Source organism: Hyaena hyaena, unplaced genomic scaffold (assembly GCF_003009895.1).
Source record: "Hyaena hyaena isolate Hyena2069 unplaced genomic scaffold, ASM300989v1 scaffold_347, whole genome shotgun sequence".
Taxonomy (NCBI): domain Eukaryota; kingdom Metazoa; phylum Chordata; class Mammalia; order Carnivora; family Hyaenidae; genus Hyaena; species Hyaena hyaena.
In genome coordinates, this window is record NW_024080979.1 from 595,596 (window position 1) to 618,423 (window position 22,828).

The 22,828-nt window shown below is 48.1% G+C and overlaps 1 protein-coding gene across 1 annotated transcript in view; it reads right to left on the reverse strand.

Annotated features, from left to right (window-relative positions):
• CDHR3 (cadherin related family member 3) overlaps positions 1–22,046 on the reverse strand; it is a 42,207-nt gene extending 20,161 nt beyond the window's left edge. Inside the window, exons 1-5 of the mRNA XM_039249781.1 lie at positions 22,041–22,046; positions 15,644–15,738; positions 14,714–14,818; positions 8,941–9,089; positions 6,730–6,919 (exon numbers count right to left, since the gene is read on the reverse strand). Of these exons, the coding sequence (XP_039105712.1) occupies positions 6,730–6,919; positions 8,941–9,089; positions 14,714–14,818; positions 15,644–15,738; positions 22,041–22,046 (545 nt within the window). The remainder of the gene's footprint in view (positions 1–6,729; positions 6,920–8,940; positions 9,090–14,713; positions 14,819–15,643; positions 15,739–22,040) is intronic.
• Between the last annotated feature and the right edge of the window lie 782 nt (positions 22,047–22,828).

The following is a 22,828-nucleotide window of genomic DNA, read 5'->3' on the forward strand; positions in this document are numbered from 1 at the left end:
ACAATCCAAAGCAGACTTTGTGCAGAAAGCCTGATGCGGGGCTCGAACTCACTAACCATGAAATCATGACCTGAGCCGAAGTGGAACATTTAACTGACTGAGCCTCCCAGGAGTCCCTGAGTAGAGGTTTTTTAAGGCTTGAATTCAGGAGTCCCAATCTCAGTTGACTCCAGTAGCACAAAGGAGTAAAGCTGCCCCCAAACTCAGAGCCATCCGGTCCAGCCTAGCTTGGTGTGGGAGGCCCCGAGGAAGTGTGATCAGTTCGTTAAGGGACTTCACCGTGTCTCCAGTTTTCAGTTTTTCCATCTATAAACTAAATCTAAATCGTGTCAGTTAGCTCTTGCTTCCTCACAAACCGGCCCAAACCTTAGTGGCTTAAAAGTATAGGCACATGAGGGCCACAGGTCTCTGCTTCATACTGTCGATAACCCTGCATGACACCGGCCGAGAATCTTCACGTGGACATCTCAGGTTCCCAAAAGTAGCAAGTGAAGACAAACCCCAGTGCATACACACCGTTTGAGCCCCTGAGGCATCATGCTTGAGTGTCCCAATGGCCAAAGCAATTGGCATGGTCAAGTCCAAATCCAAGGATCAGAGAGAGAAACCCATTTCCTGATGAGAGGAATGGCAGAATCATGCTGCCAAGGGGCGTGGGTGCAGGCAGAGAGGAATTTGTGGCTGGTGTTTGGTTTGGTTTGGTTTTTGCTATCTATCTTAATCATTTCTTTCTTAAAAAATATGTCATGGCTGCCACGAGAACGTGCCTGGAAGACCCCCAACCAAGGAGCATGACTGACCACAGACCCCAGCTGCTGTGCTCTGAAATCCATTGTTTCATGTGCTGACTTTGCAGAAAAAGCTAGAACATTTCCACCCACCCTCTCTCCCTTCACTCAGATCAGACTTGCATCATGGTCGGATGGCTCCCGAAGCCTACTCTTAGCTCTCTCTGTTCTCCCCTCCCCCACAGCCATGCCCCCCTATAAAAGCCTCACACATTTAATCCTGTCTTAGTGTCTTGTTCTCAGAACACCAGACTAACGTGTGTTAAGTTCCCTAATCCTCTGCACTATCACCTCTCTCTCCAAATTATATTCCCTTCTACATCCCACATCATCTCTCTCTCTCTTTTTTAATGTTCGTTTATTTTTGAGAAAGACAGAGAGAGAGAGAGAGAGAGACAGTGCACAAGCTGGAGAGGGACAGAGAAAGAGGGAGACACAGAATCTGAAACAGGTTCCAGGCTCTGAGCCATGAGTACAGAGCCCAACACGGGGCTCCAACTCATGAACTAAGCCGAAGTCAGATGCTCAACCGACTGAGCCACCTAGGTTCCCCCTATACCATTTCTTTCTTTCTTTTTTTTTTTATGTTTTTTAATTTATTTCTAGGAGAGAGAGAGACAGCATGAGCAGGGGAGGGTCAGAGAGAGAGAGGGAGTCACAGACTGAAACAGGCTCCAGGCTCTGAGCTGGCAGTCAGCACAGAGCCCGATGTGGGGCTCGAACCCACGAACCGCGAGATCATGACCTAAGCGAAAGTTGGATGCTTAACCGACTAAGCCACCCAGGCGCCCCCCCCATACCATTTCTTAATGCCATCTAATGTGGGCTCTGGGCTCAACAAATGTCTGAAGATAAATGTCTGACAGCAAGGATGGTTTTGGGCTGTTGAGGATAATTGGGCTTGCTTCCTGGAAAGCATTTTTTCTGACAGGTACCTATTTGGCAAAGACAACTTCTGTTTCAGCAGAATTGGGGCCCAGATATTTTTATTCCTGTCTTTACTATACACAGTCATAGTTTTATTCATAAGTGCTTAGAATAGGTGTCACTTATTAAACACCAATTATATACTGTATCATAATAAGCACCTTAAAAACACTATCTTTAGGGACAACTAGGGGGCTCAGTCACTTAAGCATTGGACTCTTGATTTCAGCTCAGATCATGATCTCAGCGTGGTGAGATCGAGCCCTGCATCAGACTGCACACTGAGTGTGGAGCCTGCTTAAGATTCTCTTTCTCTCTCTCTCTCTCTCTCTCTACCACTCCTGCTCTCTCTCTAAAAAACAAAAACAAAAAAACCCCCAAAAACCCAAGGGGTGCCTTGGGTGGCTCAGTTGGTTAAGCATCCAACTCTTGGTTTCAGCTCAGGTCATGATCTTGCAGTTTGTGAGCTCGAGCCCCACATAGGGCTCCATGCTGCTTGGGGTTCTGTGTCTCCCTCTCTCTCTGCCCCTCCCCTGCTCATGCTCTCTCTCTCTCTCTCTCTCTCTCTCTCAAAATAAATAAATAAATATTCAAAAATGCTTTTAGGGGTGCCAGGGTAGCTCAGTTGATTAAGCGTCTGACTTCAGCTCAGGTCATCTTCTCACAGTTCGTGAGTTTGAGCCCCATGTCAGACTCTGCGCTAACAGTGCAGAGCCTGCTTGGGATTCTCTCTCTGCCTCAGATCGGAAGAGCGCGAGCCCCACATAGGGCTCCATGCTGCTTGGGGTTCTGTGTCCCTCTCTCTCTCTGCCCCTCCCCTGCTCATGCTCTCTCTCTCTCTCTCTCTCTCTCTCAAAATAAATAAATAAATATTCAAAAATGCTTTTAGGGGTGCCAGGGTAGCTCAGTAGGTTAAGCATCCTGCTTTGGCTCAGGTCATGATCTCGCAGTTTGTGGGTTCAAGCCCCAAGTCGGGCTCTGTGCTGACAGCTCAGAGCCTGGAGCCTGCTTTGGGTTCTGTGTCTCCCTCTCTCTCTGTCCCTCCCCTGCTTGTACTCTGTCTGTCTGTCTGTCTCTCTCAAGAATAAGTAAATATTTTAAAAAATTAAACATGAATAAATAGACATTAAAAATTTTTTTAAGTTTAAAAACAAACCCCAAAAACCAAAACTGAAACAAGCAAACAAACACTATCTACAATTCTCTGTCTTCAAGAGCTTTGTATTCTTGTCCTCATTTTGCAGGTAGAGAAAGAGTGGCCCAAGACAGCTGGTGCAGGCAGGCATGCTTCTCTATTGTCTGTGTTAGTAAATTCTAGTTAAGGTCCATCAGTGACTCTGCAGGCCACAGACAGTTTGGGGATCTGGACCTTGATTCCAACTCTATGGAAGCCAAGGTGTTGCATCATCCAAAGAATCCAGGAGCCTGAAGCCAGACCTGTCATGCACTCCGCCTCTCAGGGCTGCCTCGCATGTTTTCATTCTTCCCTGACAGTCAGAATTCTTCCCCCAAATGTGTGACTTGGAAAGCCGCTCCCCCTCATTCATCAAGCCCTGCCTCAAAGGCTGGCTGCCCTCGCCCCCAGCCATCTGACCACGTTCCCTCCCCACGCGAAGGTGATTGGCCCCACTGCAGTCTGAGTCTGCTGACCTTCTCCGCCTCTGGCTCACAAACAGCTTGCGAAGCGCTTTCAGCCAAGTGCAGGACAATTTACAACCGGAGCGGGGGCTGTCAAGGCGCCTTTGATGCCTCCACCCGGCCCAGGGCTCTTTCATCACCAGCCTGGGAAAGCCGCAGGGGCCTCACTGCTAAGGGCTATTTCCATCTCTAGGCCAGCCAGAGAGCCTGCAGGGACCCCGTGTGACCCAGGGGGGCAGCAGGGAGCTGGCCACCTGCCTCCGACCCACTGCGTGCTGGCGCCCTCCCACTCTCTTCTACCTGCTCTCCCAAACTCCCCTGCGGGAAACATGCCGGGAGCCCTGAAGAAGGAATAAATCTTCAGGGGCCTGTGTTGTCAGAGCTGGTGACTGCACCGTCGTGTTCTGTTGGGTTTTGACCCACCTAGGTGCACGGCGAGAGTGGAGAGGGAGTATGGACAGGTGGTGGGTGATGCCCCTGGAGTTTGCAAATAAGGCTGGGCTTTTGGAATAAAGACTTTGACCTCCGGGACTGCAGAAGGAGCCCTTTCGTGGTCCCTCCTCACATCTTGGCTTTCAACAGGCTGCCTACAGCCTGGACAAGCCCCGAGGAGGGACTCGAACATTGCTGAGAGCTACTTTCAGTAATCAATACAGTTAGTCCAGTTACTCCTTGGCGTTGACCTTCACGGCTAATTTGGAGAGAAGATTATCAAGAGCAGAGCTCTGCATGAGCTTGCCTGGACAGTCGAGGATATTCACACTGTGGTTTCACCGGCGAATATGGAATGCAGTCTGCAAACTGTCATTCTACACGCCCCGGGGAGTCTGGACCGCAGGAAGCCACAGTACACGGCTTGCAGAAGTGCACCAGGAGGGGAGAAAACAGGCAGGGAAGATTGGAGACAGCATGGCCTCTCTAGCCATTGCTTCTCAGAGCTCTTACACCTCAACCCACAGCCTCCACTTCTCAGGGTGGCAGAGCAAAGGAGAGCAGGAGGGCAGAAGGGCAGGGCACAGGGACAAGAAACAGAGCCACCCAAGAGTGCTAGCATAGATTTCGATTTTCAAAGAAAGTGTGACCCTGTATGGCATCTTTGCTCCATCCCCAGGGCCCAGACTCAGCAGAGGTGGGTTCCATTTCTGCGTATAATAGTGTGTGGGGCGCCTGGGTGGCTCAGTCGGTTAAACAAATGACTTTGGCTCAGGTCATGATCTCACGGTTCGTGGATTCAAGCCCCGCGTCAGGCTCTGTGTTGACAGCTGAGAGCCTGGAGCCTGCTTCAGATTCTCTGTCTCCCTCTCTCTCTGACCCTCCTCTGCTTGTGCTGTCTCCCCAACTCTCTCTCTCAGAAATAAATAAAACATTAAAAAATTAAACAAAAAATAGTGTGGAAGTCACCACCCTAAGTACCCATGGCAACCATCCCCACCCATCAAACGGACTCTAAGGTTAGGGTTGGAATAGAAACCTATTACCTGGTCAAGGCTATTGTTGAGTTGATGGGGGCCTCAGCTGGAAGCAGATGGCAAATTAGGATAATTCTCAGAGGGTGCACAAGGGGTATATGGAAATCCCCGAGGGATGGGGCAGGTATCTCAGAGCTGGTAAGAGTGGAGCTCCTTTAGCTCTAGGCTCTAGGCTCAGAGGAGCCAGTGGAGGGAGCAGTTCCTGAAGCTGGAACAGAGACAGATAACTGTGCAGAGGACTGCCTTATAGGATCTGGGGACTTCAGGAGGTGGGGGACTTCTCCAGCTGACAGTCATGGAACCAGATGGATAAATACCCCAACTTCACTCTGTCTCTCATTCCAGGGCCACTCATTGGCCAACCAGAAGAAGCTGCAGGGCAGGGGGCCAAGTGCTTACCACATAGGTCAGTCCCTCAAAGAGTAGGGTGGGGTAGTGCGGAGGCTGGATCTGGAGGGGCAAGTCAGATGTGTCCAAAACTGGGTTTAATTGTTCCGGTACCAGCCTCTAGGGCACACTGACTTTGAGCATCACCCCAGGCATGCCAACTGAGAAAACAGGGAGATGCTCATACTCATAATAACAGAATTTATTCATATCTCTACTGCTGACCCTTGACAATCTTTGTCTTTTGTCCTTTATCCTAGGGTCCTCTGTCTTTTGCATGCCACACTATGGATTGGACCTATGTCCAAAGTCACCTGGAGCTTAAAAAGTGACCTTGCAAAACCTGTCAAAGATGAACTCAGAGGAGGACTCTTGCCATGGGGACATCTGAAAGGGGACCTGCTTGGACTCAATTGAGCCTTGCTCCAGACGTAGGGCACTCTCCAGATGCCAGTGTCACTGTGGAGGTGCCCTCCCACCCCCATGAGGAACCACCTTCATGGTCCCAAGAGATTGAGACTAGCAAGTAAGAAGCCACAGAGAAGCAAGTAACCTGGGGAACTACTAATGTAGCATTTAGACAAAATACTTAGTAGGGAGACAGTGCCATTTTCAAAAAGGCATATTAAACCAGACACAAGGGACCTTATTTTTATTAAAAATTTTTTAAAATATTTATTTATTTTTGAGAGAGACCAACTGCAAGTGGGGGAGGGGCAGAGAGAGAGAGAGAGAGAGAGAGAGACAGAATGAAGCAGGCTCCAGGCTCCAAGCTGTCAGCTCAGAGCCCGATGCGGGCCTCGAACTCATGAACCGTGAGATCATGACCTGAGCTGAACTCGGACACTTAACTGATGGGGCCACCCAGGCGCCCCAAGGGACCTTATTTTTAACTAATACTGAACAGGCTGTGACACAAAGAATAGGTCAACGTGTGCAAAATAACTTGTTTCTGCATTCCCTCCCTTTTGGTTGCCTTTTGTTTACGGGCAATTAAGTTGTGTAAGGTGAATTAAATGCTTTGTTTTGTTTTAGGTAAATACTTGGTTTGATTTATTCCTATTCCTGGTGGTGTGTTTCTCTGGGAGCTCCTGGCTACTAATCCTAAGTCTCAAGTATCTATTATAACTGCTAACTAACAGTGCTGTCCTGCCACCAGAGGCAATAAATAAAGAAAAGGCACATTCCAGAGAGAGTCTCACAAATCCCGTGGTACTTTTCACCAAAGAAGATGAACATGCTATAGAAGAGAGCAAGAAAAAACAAAACAAACAAGGAAACAAGAAATTTGGGGGGGCAGAGTACAAAAGTGGAGAAGGGAAGCAATGAAAAAGAAAGAAAAAAAGAGGGAAATAAAAAAGGATCGAGAAAGAAAAACCTATCAACCAAACTGGACACCTCAAGTATGTTGGCTTACATTCTGGAGGCCTGTCCCAGATGCCCATGATTCTTTGATCCCTGTCAGAGAAGGCACAAGGTTGAGGACCACCGAGGAGGGGAGCCACCCAGCACGTGAATACCTGAAGGTGAACTTGGTACAAGTAGGAGGGTTGTCATTAATGTCTTCCACAACGAAGGTTATCTGCATGCGATTCTCTTGGCCCCCCGAGGGTCTGTCCTTCACCAGAACTTCCAGAGAAATGGTGGGATTTTGTCTTAATTGACCTGCATCTCGGTCTAGCCTGCGGGCCACTTGGATCGTACCGGTCACTAAAGAGGCAAACGTGAGAGCATTACCCTTTGGAACTTGAAGGCGATTGGAGAGATCACTGTGATATGAGGACTGGCTTGTATGGACAATACCCTCTGTACAAACACATGTTTAAAAACTCATGTACATTCCTATATTAGACATTGATCGGGGTGCCTGGCCTGACTCTTCTAGAACTTTTCACGTCTAACTTCAGGGTTGGGTCCCGTTCCTTGCCCATAGTTGACCAGACTGGTAGACAGCTGACTCCAGTTTGACCCACTAGTTCTCTTACTGGGGAATGTGTAATGGAGAGACACATAAGTCAGGGTACCAGTGGAGTTACAGATCAGAGGCCAGACTCTAGCTATGAGGGCGGATGGGAGAAAGCTGTTTCGCACTTTCCTGTGCCTCACCGGTTCTCATGAGCTACCCAGGGTCCTGTTGATATATGTCCCCTACCTTTTTTTTTTTTTTTTTCTTCTGGTGCTTGGTTTGGCTTGCCTTCATTTCTGTTACTTGAGACCGGAGCCTCAATAAATACTTTCCAAAAACCCACCACATTTGTTAAAAATTGCATTTGCAATACTAGAGTGAGCAGAATTCTAAGCCATGACTGTTCACCCCTACCCCATCAGCTGAGTGAGGTCCTTGATGACAGGACACTAGAAAGTTTTCGGAACTGGAGCATAATTATTGCATTAGCCTGCTTCTTCTGGACCAGACATCCTTTGCTGTAAAGCCGATGGGGTAAATAGCACATTGTGTTTCTGGGATTGGCCGATGCCAGGCTTCACAAAATCATTATGTAAAGTGAAGTCCTTAGGAGGGTTGTGATAGGAGCTTATGAGGTGGTATAGCCTAGGAGAGGTCTCTGGAATCACAGCTCTGGTTAGTGTCTCAGCTTCACAGTTCACAAGCCGTGAGACCTTGGACAAGTCACTTAGCCTGTCTGAGTCTCTCTCTGAGCCTAGTTTCCTCATCTATAAAGTGTAGATTATGATAATTTATTGGGTTGCTGTGCTGAGTTCTTAGATGGAATACATATACATCACCTAGTATAGCACCTGGTATATACTGAGACTCCAGTAAAGGATGGCTGTCACAGGAGGGGGAAACCCTCCTTCTCCACACTGACACGTTTAGATGGGAAAGTAACTCCCAGAAACCCGGCAGATTGATCTAGATTGATGCAGTCCGACACGGTAACCACTAGCCACGTGTGGCTCTTTAGCACTTGAAATGTGGCTAGTCCAAACTGAATGTGTGGTAAATATAAAATGTTTCAAAGACTCGATACAACAAGATCATGTAAAATACTCCAGGAGTCACTTTAAAATATTAGTTACATGTTAATGACAACATTTTGGACATGTTGGTTCAGTAAAATGCCTTATGAAAGTTCATTGTACCTGCTTATTTTTACTTTTTAAACATGTGGCTGCTGAACTTGAAAATTACATACGTGGGCAGTGGCACCTGGGTGGCTCAGTCGGTTAAGCGTCCAGCTCTGGGTTTCAGCTCAAATCATGATCTCAGTGTTGTGAGTTTGAGCCCTTAATCGGACTCTGCGATGATCTCTCAGAGTCTGCTTGGGATCCTCTCTCTTCCCCCCCATCTGCCCCTCCCCTGCTCTCTCTCTCTCTCAAAATAAGTAAAATAAACATTAAAAAATTACATACGTGGGCTTCCATTCTATTTATTTTATTTGGCAGTGATGGTGTGGATCCCCTTTAGAGAAGACTTCACTCAGGAGAGTGAACTCATTCCTTGTTAGATACTCACCTGCTTCAAAGGTGAACTAGTGATGTGACCTTGGGGTCCCATTCAGAGTCCCCAACCCCTCTGCTAGCTGCTTTTAATATACCTATTACCCTGGTAAGTTATGATACTCTAGACAGAAAGACATGCCCCAGACCAGAAGACGAAAATATTTGTAAAACAATCCGAATGGCTGGATTAAAGGATGCACAGAAAGGTGAGTGTGTGTGCATATGTGTGTGTGAGTGTGTGTGCATGTGTGTGTGTGTGTGTGACTTACACTGGTTGATCATGAAATAGCTGTTCGCAGTGGTGATGCTGTAGAGGAGGAAGCTGGTAGAACCTTTATCATCGGGGTCCTCAGCTGTGATATTGGCCACGATGGTGCCCAAAGCCAGCTCCTCGGGAATCGAGTACAGTCGTGCTGGGCTGGAACAGAAGTACAGCAGACACAGCTCATTTTCAGGGGCACGGGAGGGTGGAGTCTGGGAGGTGGGTATTTTCGTTAGTGCTAAATATAGCGCTGAGCTTTTGAACTTGCATCTGCAGGCTCAGAGAAAGAACTCAGCAGCTGAAAGGAGGGGTGGCCGGCTTTTGTATTTCCAGAGCTCGCGTCCCTGTGGATGCGGAGAAAGTGCCACGCTGTTACCGCCACCATTTACAGTGGCCTTGGCCTCTGACTCTGCTCACACTTGATGCTGTTTCAGTTCTGCCTGCATGTTAACATCCTCCACAATAAGGATAGTTGGCCCATCCAGCCATGTTTTCTCCTTCTGCAATTCTTGTGCAAAAGCTCCCAGAATGGTTGTATGAAATCCAGCTGGACACAATGTCCACAGCTACAGATTCCTGACTGCCAGCCTATGGCTGCGACAGGAAGCTATGATAATAAACTGCAAACACTTTTTATTTCTTCTTTGTCTTTTGGGTTGTTTTTTTAATAATTAAAAAATTTTTTTACCTTTTTTTTATTTTTGAGAGAAAGACAGAGAAATAGAGAGCATGAGTGGGGGAGGGGCAGAGAGAGAGGGAGACACAGAATCCCAAGCAGGCTCCAGGCACTGAGCTGTCATCACATAGCCTGACACGGGGCTCAAACTCACAAACTGTGAGATCATGACTTGAGCCAAAGTTGGATGCTTAATGGACAGCCATCCAAGCTTCCCCCTCCCCTTTTTGTTTTGCCTGAAGAGGCAGAATTTACACACAGAACTTGTGCACCTTTCTGAGTTGCATTTATCTTAAGATCAGGTCTTTGAACAGAGAAATGAGCCCCCCTCAAGCAGAAGCCAAGGTCAGTGCACTGTCCTCCATGGATGGTTTCCTACAAGATAATGCCAAACTGCCAACCTACTCATCTTCCTCAGACCTCCATTGCCTTTGGAAAAGACTGATAATAAGAGAGAGGTTCAAGGTTTTAACTTCACGACTTGGGCAAATTGAGTAATTTTGAATGCACCAAGGGAGGTTTATTGTTTGGAATAACCCTGCAGGAAATCTTTTTGCTCAGGGAAATCATTTCAGTGGGGCAAATAATCACCTCTGATTTACCAGTTTCTTAAGTCTGGATTTTCCCACGTGTGATCTTCCTTTAGAAGGGAACACTGTATCTCAGGTTTAAATGATTGCATGCATTTCATGAGCTCAGAATTTTTCTTTGGTTCCGTCTCATCCTCCCTGTAGGGTAGATGGGACCAGAGGGAAGAGGAAGGAGAAGGAGCCTCCAGCTAGCATCAGATGCAGGCAGAGAGAGGCTGCGACCAAGCTCCCCCTCACCGGGGTTTCTGCCCGAGTCCTGGGTCTGACCCCCCCATTCCCAAAGTGACCTCCTGTTGGTGCACCCCATTGTTAGGGGACAGTAATCTTGTTCAGGCCAAGAGGCCACCCCAGTGCTCTGGGCCTTTTCCCTCCCAATGCCTCACAGAGGCTGCCCATTGATCCATTTACTTACCTGACCCCCTTCTCAGCAAATCTAGGAGTACCCCCACCGAAGGGTCAAGAATAGACAAAGCGGGGTGTGGGGAGCAAGGAGGCTGGAGTAGCAGGAAATGAAGCGAGAGCCAGGGGAGAGAGAGACAGACCAACGGCCAAAGCTAGACTGAGCCCTTACGTTCATTATGTGAGAGTCCCTGTTTCCAAGGCGTTCTATTTTTTCTTTGGTTACTTTGAATGGGTTCCGTTAACTCGCAACAAGGAGATTGCTAAGAGTTCTGTGCTACCTTGTCCCTGCTGCTCCATGTGTGGTCACTGCATGGTCCACAGGCTCCCTGGGGAGTCTGGATCTGAATGCAGAACTCAGGCCAGCTGCAGACCACTGAATCAAGATCTGCATTCTCACAAGATGCCCAGGGATTTGTATGCACTTTAAAGTTTGAGAAAGAACGAACCCTCATAAGGAATCAGCAGAGGTGACAGCCACAGATACCCAACCTGTCAGGATGGAGGACACCTTGAGAGGAGCAACCGCTTCCTCCTACCCTCCCTTCTTCCTTTTAAGACAGTGGTTCTCAGCTGAGGGTGACGATGTTGGTTGTTACGGCAAGGGGGAGGGGCTGCTATTGGCATCTAGGGAGTAGAGGCCAGGGACGCTGCTGAACACCACGGTGCACAGGACAGCCCCCACCACACGGAAGCAGCCAGCTCACAATGTCAGTAGTGCAGCTGTTTAAGACACCCTGTTCTGCAGGCTCCTCTGGTCCATGCTGGGCACTCCAGGAAATGAGGTCCCCGTGAAGGGAGCCAGTCAGGCTACTGGACAGTGCGACCAATATTGTCTGGTCTGATATTGAGGCTGGCAGAAGGCAACATCTTTGGTTTATTTGGCCTGGGCATGCCTGACCCAAGTAGGTATAAAATATCCTTGAACATGGAGGTGTTACCCTCGTCCCACAGTTGAGATCTATTCAAGGGCAGCAAAGCCAGGAGTCCTGTGGCCACTGACAGGGTTGAGCTCTAATATCACTTACATTCCCGCACCCTCCTCTGCCATTAACCCCAGATCACCAGAACCTGGGTGAGGGGGAGACAAGGGCCAATGGCCACACTCACAAAGAAGGGCATAAATCCTGGATGACCTCAGAGGGCCTCGTTGTTACAAATGACTTTGCGGTAAGTGCATAAAGTGTGTATGCATTGCGAGACCCTAGGTTAAAAAGGACGGTGGGTAAATACAAAAGAAATGGGCAGCAAGGGAGAGACTGCCCAAGTCTACAGTAAAGTGTGCTGTAAAAAACAAGCATTGTACTTGCTGTGTAGACAGTAAATAGAAGTCAAGTACTTTTGTAATAAAGTGCTCGACTGTAATAATAGCAGAATCCTAGAGTACACAACTGAGTCCACAAAGCATTCAGATGTTTGTCACCACCCAGGGATAAATGGTGAGCCATTTTCAACAAGACAAACAGGGGCGCCTGGGTGGCTCAGTCGGTTAGGCATCCGACTTCAGCTCAGGTCATGATCTCACAGTCTGTGAGTTTGAGCCCGGTGTGGGGCTCTTTGCTGACAGCTCAGAGCCTGGAGCCTGCCTCAGATTCTGTGCCTCCCTCTCCCTCTCTCTCCCCAACTCTCCCACTCATGCTTTGTCCCTGTCTCTCAAAAATGAATAAATGTTAAAAAAAAACACACACACACACAAACAGGGGCTCCTTGGTGACTCAGTTGGTTAAGCGCTGACTTCGGCTCGGGTCATGATTTCACGGTTCGTGAATTCGAGGCCCGCATTGGGTTCTGTGCTGACAGCTTGGAGCCCGGAGCCTGCTTCAGATTCTGTGTCTCCCTCTCTCTCTGCCTCTCCCCCACTTGTGCTCTGTCTCTCTCTGTCTCAAAAATAAATAAACAAAAAGAATTAAAAAACAAACACAAACAGTACCTGCTTTGGTTGTATTAATTGCAGGACCTTACCAAAGGGTAAAGAGAGAAGACTTATTTCTGCATTCCGCAGTCCTATGTCACATTCCAGTTCCATATACTTGAGTCCATGTGAGGATTGAATCGCATGAATTCTCAATTAAATAACTTAATGGGTAGTCCTAGCACTGGTTTTTTTTTTTTTTTTTTTTTTGGTGGGGGGTGGGGGGGAAGAAGGATCATGGCTCAAGGGAATCATGAAAGCCCTCAAAGCCAGCACCTACTTTGAACCAGAGCCAACTTTCAAATTGTGAGTGGGTGAAGGACAAGATTGACTCTAACCCAGCGGCCTGGGCAGAGTCAGGGTGGCCACCCTGCCCCAGTGCTCTCAGGGACAGGCTCTCGCAGACCCATCTCTACCCACAGGCATGGATCGTGGTTTGAAACAAAGTTGGATGATTTGTTACAAACCTTAAATGGTCACATAGATCATGCTCTCTGTCTGAAACAGAGCCTAACAAGTTCATTTACAAAAATGAGAACCAGAGGTCCAGACCTACTTCTGGGGGGTCGCAACAACCAGCCAACGTCATGTTCTCTTTCTCCTGAGGCCATTTGCTTTATTTTGTAAGACACAGTCCAAACCAGATCGTTCTTTGGACCTTTGGAGAACTTCTTGTTTTCCCCGTTGCGATCGCATTAGCCTGCTCCCCCACCTCACAGGTTGGAAGGTGGGGGCAACGTTGCAGAACACGTTGGCTCTGGCCCTGGAGCCATCACCTGCCTCTGGGGGTTACCGATAAGTCTGTACTGCTGTGTTGGCTAATACTTGAGTCTGAATCCAGGCTGGGGTGTCACGGCTATTTATAAACTGCCTGTACTCTGCTCCCGGAAGAACCCATCAGCAGAAATGCATTGCATCATCCTTCTGAGCTGAACCTGGCAACGGGCGTTGATGGGAAGCATTATGTGGGAGTGTGTCTGCTGTCCTTCCCTACACATTGACATCCAGCAACAGGGCTGTAGATAGTTAACATCCAGAAGTTTCACAATTGTGGTGTGTTTTGCTGAATGGCAGCAGGCTGGCCTGTGCATAGGGTGGCCTTAATAGCTCCCAATCTCTGAACGCAAGCATTCCGTGTAGTTCTGGGGTCTCCATAGCTGAATTTATTCACGGCCGTTACAGTAGTTATTAGCACTTAGCAGGCAGGTGATTCTGCTAGTTTCATCATGGCTGGCTCTTGAACCCGCCTCGGCAACCAAGGCAGGAAGAGCCTGGTAACCAGCAAGCCAGGCTGTTTGCAGAGTCACATGCTAGCTCAGAATCCCATCTTCCCCGCCTAAACCCCTACCCATAACAGGCTTGGGGCTCCCCTTTACACCTGGGCTGGTGCAGGCCCATTCCCACAGGCTGCCTGCACCAACTCACGACCTTCCTCCCCTCTGCTATGTGTGGGAACTGTCAGATAAGCCAGATCTCTTTTCTGGATCACCCCTGACAGGAAGACACTTGGAGCACCCCACAGCGGGCAGGCCTCTTAAGTATCATTGACAGAGACCTCTCCTTGGTCAGAGAGGATAACATTCTAAGAGTGGGTACTACAGGGGTGCCTGGGTGGCTCTGTTGGTTGAGAGTCTGGCTTCAGCTCAGGTCATGATCTCACGGATCGTGGGTTCGAGCCCTACGTCGGGCTCTGTGCTGACAGCTAGCTCAGAACCTGAAGCCTACTTCGGATTCTGCATCTCCTTCTCTCTCTGCCCCTCCCCCACTCACGTTCTGTCTCTCTCTCCCTCAAAAATAAATAAACATTAAAGCAGGCTTTACAGAGCCTTGACTGATGATGGGTGCCCTAGGATTTTGCTATTATTCATGCTGAACAGTCTATTATAAAAGTATCTGCCTTATATTTACCTTTTACACATGACCAGCGGCCAGCTCCACTCTAGGGGCATCACATCCGGCCCTTTCTCCTCCCTCCCCAGCACACCCACAATCCCTCCTGTGGAGGAAAGGGGAGTCAAGTTGGAAGATGGAAACCTAGAGGTTCAGAGAGAGAGGACACTGAAGATCTCAGGCCTCTTGTGTCTTCTCTGGGCCAAGGCAGAGGGCATCCCTCTGTCTTGTTTGAAATGTGTCTGAGAAAGCTGGGCCGCCTAGGAGAGATGATGGCTGTGGCCCACGGAGCTCTGCATGCCCTTGGACCTACCTGGTAAAGCGAGGGGTTTCATCGTTGATGTTCCCAATATTCACCTGGAGTGTCGTGGAGGCTTCGAGCCCTTGGCTATCTCTCACTCCGGCAGTGAGGAGGAAACTGTCAGGGAAACACCCCAAATGAGCGAATCAAGGTTTGCTGATGCTGCCTTAAAGTGGAGTGGGAGGAAAATGGGGTGGGGGGCAAATGGGGTGGGAGGAAAAAGGGGTGGGAAGGGCAGGGGGAGAAGTCTGCTCCCCTCTGGCCACCTTCCTCCACATGCTCACGCAGAGTCAAGAACTGTCTACCCTTCTTTCCTCACCTCTAAAAACCCACTCCTCCACTTCCCTCCCCCCTGTAGTGCTTATTCCCCAGGGGCTGCTCACACCTGCCACGTTGCACGCTGTGTCTCTGTTGCTCCTCACAGTATCGCTGCCGACACGTATCGTGCCCGCGTGAGGAAACCGAGGCTCCCATGGATGAAGTAAGCAGCCTGGTTCTCAGACCAGGCAAGGAGCCAAGAGCCAAACCTGGGTTGGACCCGTGTCACCCTGTGTGTTTGTGTCCTCAAACCCTGGTCTCTCCTCGCCTCTTTCCTCAGCCGCCTGCTGGCCTCTACCCTGCTCTGCTGCTGTGACGCTAGCAAACAGCTCTGACGGCAGCAGCCACTCCCAAGCCAGGAAGGCATCTGAGGCAGTCCTCCAGATTCTTTGAGACACATTCATTCCTCCATTCTCGTTATCTGGAGATGAGGGTTTGGAGGCAGGGAGGAGGCCTTCCAGATGATTTTATTCCCTCTTTCTTTTCGGGGCTCACTACCCTATGAACTTAGCAAAAAAGCAGGAAACCGCTCAGGGCCTCCCTCGCTGCCTTCAGACTGGACCACGGGTGCTCCTGGACCCTCAGATAAATAGTCCTTCAAGCAAGGTCATTGGCAAAGGCTACCTTTTGTGTCCTGCTTCAAAGTCAAATTCTGTTGTGGAGAAGAGGGTCCCATTAGCAGACAGTGCGAAGTTCAATGAGGGAAATATCAGGAAATACTGAAAAACAAGGAAGTGAAGAATGTAACTAAGAGTATCTATTCATCTTTCCCCAGGAGACTAGTTTGTTCAAATCCCATTTTATATTCTTGACCCATGGGACATTCTCGATGCATCGAACATTTACATTCTCTTGACCCATAGACTCAAAGGCCCAATGTATAGTTCTCAGACGTAATGGTTCTTGACGCAAGAAAGTTCTGGATCTGCTGGTCTGAGCCTCTGACCTGAGAAGCTACACCCTGAGGAGCTGGTCTCTGGGTCCTGCCTCAATTACAGAGCCAGTGTAAGGGTCCCCTGTCTATGCCCTCTGCTTCTGAGTCTAGTCTCCTTTCCTCTGTCACCATGTTCTCACGTTTGCTTCTCAGGATGATGTCTGGCTTTGAGTCTAGGTCTTGGCTTTAGCCCACACTGTTTAAACACAGCATGCATTAAACATTTAAACATGCATTAGGTAATAGGGTGAGACTAAAGGAAATAAGATCTGGTCTCTACCCTTAAAAGAACTTATGATAGAGTAGGATGCAAAAATGTTTACAAACATCATTCACTCAAATGATGGAAGGGAAACGGGAAGGGACCAGTGGGGGAGAAAGAGAAAGTTAACAGGGCCTCAAGGCCAAACTGCAAGCTGGTTTGGAGTGATAAGGGCTATTTTAGAGTCTGATCTCAGGTTGATAGCCACCTGAGATGGCCAAGTCTTTGCACATTTTGGGGAGTTGAGAGTCTCATCCTTTATGGCTCCCAGTGCCCAGCCCAGGTCTCCTGCTGACCCCCTGCTGACCACCACTCATTCTGATGGGAACACAGGACTATCTGCACAGCCCACCAAGGGCCAGCCCATAGGAGGACCACCTCTGTGCTCTCCGTGGGTGCTCATCAAGATTGCTTCCTTGCTCCCATCACAGAGTTAATGAATCAGACAAAGGACCTGGATCAGAAGAGCTGAGTCCAATTTCTGGTCTTCACCCCAGGATCTGGGACAAGTGCCTTCCTTGCCTGTAAAACATGGACGATACCACCAACTGCTCCTCCGTGTTTGTACGAGGATTGAATCAGAATGCACACTTGAAAATGTGAAGAGCCATGGCTACACTCTAGGCTTACATGTTTATATCCATCTGTTCCAAAGGGCTTTGGGGTTTGAAGGTTTCGTTATTTCCTACTAGGATGAGAGATGATCTATCCTCAAGGCCTTAGATCTCTGGATCAGATAATCAGTGGAGATTTTGCAATCAGAGCCACAGCCCCTGAAGTCTAGACTCAAAGGAAATACAGCCAAGGTTTCCAACCTGGCAATTTGCTGTGTTGTGTGATTGCAGCTAAGCTCCCCATAGAAGAGAAAAGAGAATGCACAGAAAATAGATTAAAGGTCTCATTAGGGGCAAATATAAGGTTTTAAACCATTTCCCTGATTGCAATAAGACATATTTTTTACACACAAATTAGGAAAGAAAGAAAAGTATTAGAAAAATACCCAATATTAGTCACCTGTAAAATCCCATCATTTTCACGAATACCTTCTGGGTTGTTTTGTTTTGTTTTTTCAGTAGGCTCCATGCCCAGCATGGAACCCAGCACAGGGCCCAGCACAGGGCTTGTTGAACTCATGACTCTGAGATCAAGACCTGAGCTGAGATCAAGAGTAGGATGCTTAACCAACTGAGTCACCCAGGTGGCCCAATTCTGTTCTTTTCTATGCAAACATATACCCTCCAGAAAATGAGATGATACTCTTGTCAAAATTACATTCTCTTGTTCTTTTCACTTGTAGCTTGAGCACTTCTCCATGTTCTTAAAACATTTTTTAAAAAATTTTTAACGTTTTTATCTGTTATTGAGAGGCAGAGAGAGACAGAGAATGAGCATGGGAGGGGCAGACACAGAATCTGAAGGAGGCTCCAGGTTCTGGGCTGTCAGCACAGAGCCCAATGCAGGGCTCCAACTCAGAAAATGCGAGATCATGACCTGATCCAAAGTTGGCAGCTTAACCGATTGAGCCACCCAGCGGCCCCTCCCCCCCCCATATTCTTAAATTTTATCTTACAGCCTGGTTGGTTAATGATGGCACAGCATTCTACTGTAGGCTTATTTTACCAAGGACTTCTTGCTGGTTCTTACCCATCTTTAAGGGAAAATACTTGGGCAGCACCAAGGAACGCTCTTCTTCTATCCCCCCAAATTGCATAAGCAGCTTGGCAGCACTAAAAGGTATGATGTTTAAATCCTAAGCCCCCACCAGCTCTCCAGCTCACAGCCTGGGCGGCGGTTGCCTAGGCCTGCAGCTGTCTGTACACACAGAGCAGTTCTGTGTCTTTGAGCAGAGCCTCCCCTGCGGAGAATCCTCACATACCCTTGGATCGGAGGATCAAGCTGGATGTGAGGGGATGACAGGGTTTATAGACCCACGGGGAGCATTTACTATATGCACCTGATTCAGGATGCCTTTCCAATGTGTTCAGTGCTCTAGAAGATAGGTCTCCCACTCTGGTGAGTCTCCAGGATACAGAGAAAGTCTCAGGATACAGAGAGGACACACACACCCTGCTCTCCAAAAGCTGATGGTCAATGGGGGAAACATAAAGGAAGATGTGGGAGATATGCCCAAAGGGAGATAAATATAGGATATGATGGGAACAGAGAAGGAGGACTCAGACCCATCTAGAATAGAATAGTCAAGTGTGGTGGCTCTGGAGCCAGACTACTGAGTTAGAATCCTGGTTCTAGTATTTTCCAGCTGTGAGAGCTTGTGCAAGGAAGAGTAATAATAATAGGGCATGTCCAACAGGTTATCACATAAAGTTCTAGAACAGTGCCTGGCACATGGTAAGTGCCCAATATAGGTAAACTACTACTGTAGGTTAGAATGTAAGATCTATGAGGAGAGAGGCTTTGTTTTATTCATTACTATATCTCTAGTGTCTAACACATAACAGATGCTCAATACATTTTTTTCAATCAATAAATATTTGTTAAGGGGTGCCGGTTAAGTGTCTAACCCTTGATTTCGGCTCAGGTCATAATCTCATGGGATCTCAGGGATTGAGCCCTGAATCAGGCTCAGTGTTGTTAGTGCAGGGCCTGCTTGAAATTCTCTCTCTCTCTCTCTCTCTCCTCTCCCCCACCCCACCCTCGTGCTATCTGTCTCAAAACGAATAAATCAACTTAAAAAAATAAAAATAAGGAAATGTTTGTTAAATGTTTAATATTGGCTTTTCCTTCTTTCCTATTTCCCATCTGAGACCAGCATTCCTACCCTAAAAAATCTTAAAACAAATAGGCGACAACAGCGACAAATATCTTGCCAAACTTAAAAAAATCTGTTTTACTTCAGTAATGCTAGGCTGGATTACAAAATCTTCCCCAGTCCTGTCGATGTTTGGGCAAAGCAGGAAAAAGCCAGCAGCAGCAGCAGACAGAAAGGCTAGACGACTGTAGGGTCAGGAACACGGGGAATTTCTTTTTCATTTTTATTAAGAGTCTGATTTCCTGGAATCCTGATTTTTTTCTTCTTCTAGCACCAGGCTAATTTCCTTTATCCTTGAACCTACGAGCTTGTGTTAATGGGAATAGCAGGTTTGTACTTAGAAGGGAGATAATATCCATAGACTAAAAATATTGTGTCATGTGGCCATTTGCCAGCAACTCAGCAAAGCTTTCTGTAAAACCTGGCATTCTCTCCCCTTTTTAAAGGCTTGTTTAATCAAAGCTGCTCCCTTGATATTCATTCTTGGAAAACAGAAATTAAATAGAATGAGGACCGGCTGCACCCCCTCTCTGCTCCACTACTGGCTAAGAAAAGTCCTGAGTAATCAGATCAATTCGGTTAACCAATGCTTGTCAGACAAGCGCTTCGGTGTCCCTGCTGGGAATATTCCTTTACCACCACCCCAGGCTTCTCTACTTGCAGCCCTGCTGACAGCTACCGTTGCTCAGGGACACAAAGTCTTCAGTGTGGAAGGCAGCGGAGCCCGAGCTTCCTGCCCCATTCCGCCCTTATTGTGCCACTGGTGTCGGTAGAAAGGAGGACGGGAGGAAGCTGGCCCAGTTTCCTGAAATGTCAGGCTCCCTGGGGAGAGCATGTCACCTCCGCCCGCCCCGGGCTCCCTTACTGCAGCTGGAGCCACAGGCAAATCGGGAGCCAACCTGTACCGGTTTGTGACCATCATTGCTTTTCAGGACTGCCATGGGATCAAATGGGGAGATTTCAGCCTCCAGTCTCCCAAGAACAGAGCAGTCAACTTCCAGGGACCAAGTTTCCAGAGGGAAGGAAGCACCCCTATCCCTCCCAAGTCCAGGAATGCAGGTAGCTCAGCAAGCCACATGCCCCCAGATCCCCCTGGGGAACCATGGCCAGCAGCACCTTCTTCCAACTGGGCTGTGGCAAGTTATAAATATGACATCACACACCTGTTGTATTTTTCAGTGTAAGCTGAATATTGCATAAAAGCATTGATCCCTCTTCCACCCCTATCCAAGCTCAAAGGTGGGAAGTGGGGGGCAGGAGTGGGAGGGAAGGGTACCTAGGAGGGAAAAAAAACACCATAAAAATCCTACTGGAAGCCTTTTATGTGGTTTGGCTTGTGCGGTATTGTTAGGAGGCTGAGCTAAGTGGGTTATGGGCAAATATTTGAACCTTCTTAAGAAGACCCACATTTACAAATTCAAAATGCTATAGACATGTAATCCTTTACTGATAAAGCTGCCGAGGATTCTATCCTCTCAGGTTCTGTCATTCTTTTTCCATAATCGGCCTGGGTCCTAGTCTGATTCAGGCTTCGCTGATCTTAAGGACAACAGTCCCCGTCTATTCAAGGAAGCATCTCTTTCAACATATGAACAGTCATCAGTGGTGATGTATTTGGAATGGGAATTATCCAATACCACTGCTTTTTTCCCTTTCTTGAGCATTTTAATGAGAACCTGGGGTAGAACTCATTTTGCAAAGACTTCTGGTGGTGACTCCTGAGTTAGTAGGCAGATGCCAAGGGGGGCACTGAGCAAGTAGTGTGTATCTATCTGTGTGTGTGTGTATGTGTGTGTGTGCATGTGCCTGCGCATGCACAGTGGGAGTGGAAACATGTGGGAAGCAGGAAGGGCAATGTCACTAGGGACATCGAGGGACAGGACACCAAGGGCAGAATTTGCCAGAACAATGGGCAGGAGCTAGGCTCAGTTCTCACCGGAGCTACGGAGCCCAAGCAAAGCTCTCAGCTGGTCCAGAAACAAGGGGCTGCTCGAAGCACCTGAACCATCCCAGCCAGCCAGCACCGGCATCAAAGACCACTTTATTCCCAGGAAGATGGAAAGACACAGCTCGCTGCCCCTCCTCAGAGCCATGTGCAAGATGGAGGCGGGGAGAGAATTACTTCCCCTGTTGCCCTCCTGGTAGCCCCACCAGTAGCAAGGTTATTGCTCTTTTAATTTAATCCTTTGTCTGACCCGGTGAAGACAAAGCACATTTCACTTTATGCAAAAGTCCTTCCCTAATGGAAAGGCCAAGAGAAAGCTCCTTAATGGAGGAATTGCCGCACTAGATCACTTTGCCTCCAGCTGCGAAACTGATTAACGTCCTCGGAGTCTCCAAGGAGGCTTTGCTGCAGTCACGGTGGCCATTTCCGAGCAGAGGGGGAGGTGGAGTGTGGGAGTTGGGTGAGAGGGGGCTGGATCTCATTGAACCTCCTTCAAGAAGTAGAGAAAGGACTGGGGGCGGGGGCCCAGAGAAGAAATGCCAGGAAATGGAGTTATTTACATACAGACCACTCTGAGCCCTGTATTAATGCATGCCTCTGAGCGGGCTTCACCTGTATACCATCAGGACACAGATAGTGCTCGAGGAGGGGGAGCTGGTGCAGAGGAGGGGGAGCTGAAGCTGGATCCAAGCCTGCGCCATACAACACAAGCCACCAGCCACTGGCACCTGTGACTATCAAGCATTTGCAATGTGGCTGGTCTGAAAGGAGGTGAGTTGTAAGTACAAAGGACACGATGAGTTCAGAGACCCACTATAAGAAAAGGATGTAAAACATCTCATAAACCATTTTTATGTTGATTACGTGTTAGAAAGGATAGTCATTGAGATAGGAGTATTTAAAATGTAAAATATCTATTAAAATTAATCTCACCTATTTTGTTTTACCTTTTCAATGTGGCTACTAGGACATTTAAAATGACGCACACCTCAGTCATTTCTGGCCGCATGCTAACTGTGTTGGGCAGTGCTGGCCCAAACAACGTACAAGGACATGCTATTAAAATTTCCTCAGAAAGGCGGGAGCAAATGCCAGCTGTCTCTGCATTACCTGCATTTTTACGTTGTCTGTGATACACTTTCAGTTTATTAAGCTGCATAGGAGTTGCAGGATTTGTCGTTTTAAGGGAGTTGGGATTGCTGGAGGTGTCCTAGAACTAACTTTTAATCTGTTCTCCCTCCTCAATGGCTTCTACCAGCAAGGCAACTCCTGGGAACCCACCAGGTAAGATGATAGGCACAAACCAAGCTGAGGTGGCTTCAGGCACCTGCTTTGGTGTTTCGTTTTCGTTTTCATTTTGTTTTGTTTCTTGTGGGGAGTCGTGTACTTTAGTCATCACTCAGGCAATCTGCAAAGGCCCCCTTCTCCCTGCACCGTCACCATTGAGAAGTCTGACCTCTTTTTACCTTTTTATCACATTATAGGCCACAGTCACCAAACAGAAAATACCACATCATGTACTGAAGGGAGTGGAGGTCACATAATTCTCTTGCGGATCACATCTTCTCCAGATAGAAGGTTTGCTGCGGTGAGCGGCCAGCTTTGGGGGAGAGGTGGTGGGGGGTTCTCAGCCTTCCCCTTTTAGACTCTTCCCTCAGAAGTGTCCTTCCAGCCAGTACCACAGCAGTCTGCATGTGACAGGCACTTCTTCAAGGTGCTCAGTTCAGTGACTAGCCATCAGGTACTTTGAAATATCAACCCCTAGTTCCTTCAGACTTTGCAGTATCGGCCTGGCGCCCCTAGCAACAGGATCTCCTCTGATTATAGTTCATGATACCATTTCTTTCTTTTTAGTTTATTTCTTTTGGGAGAGAGAGGGCGCAAGTGGGTGTGGGGGG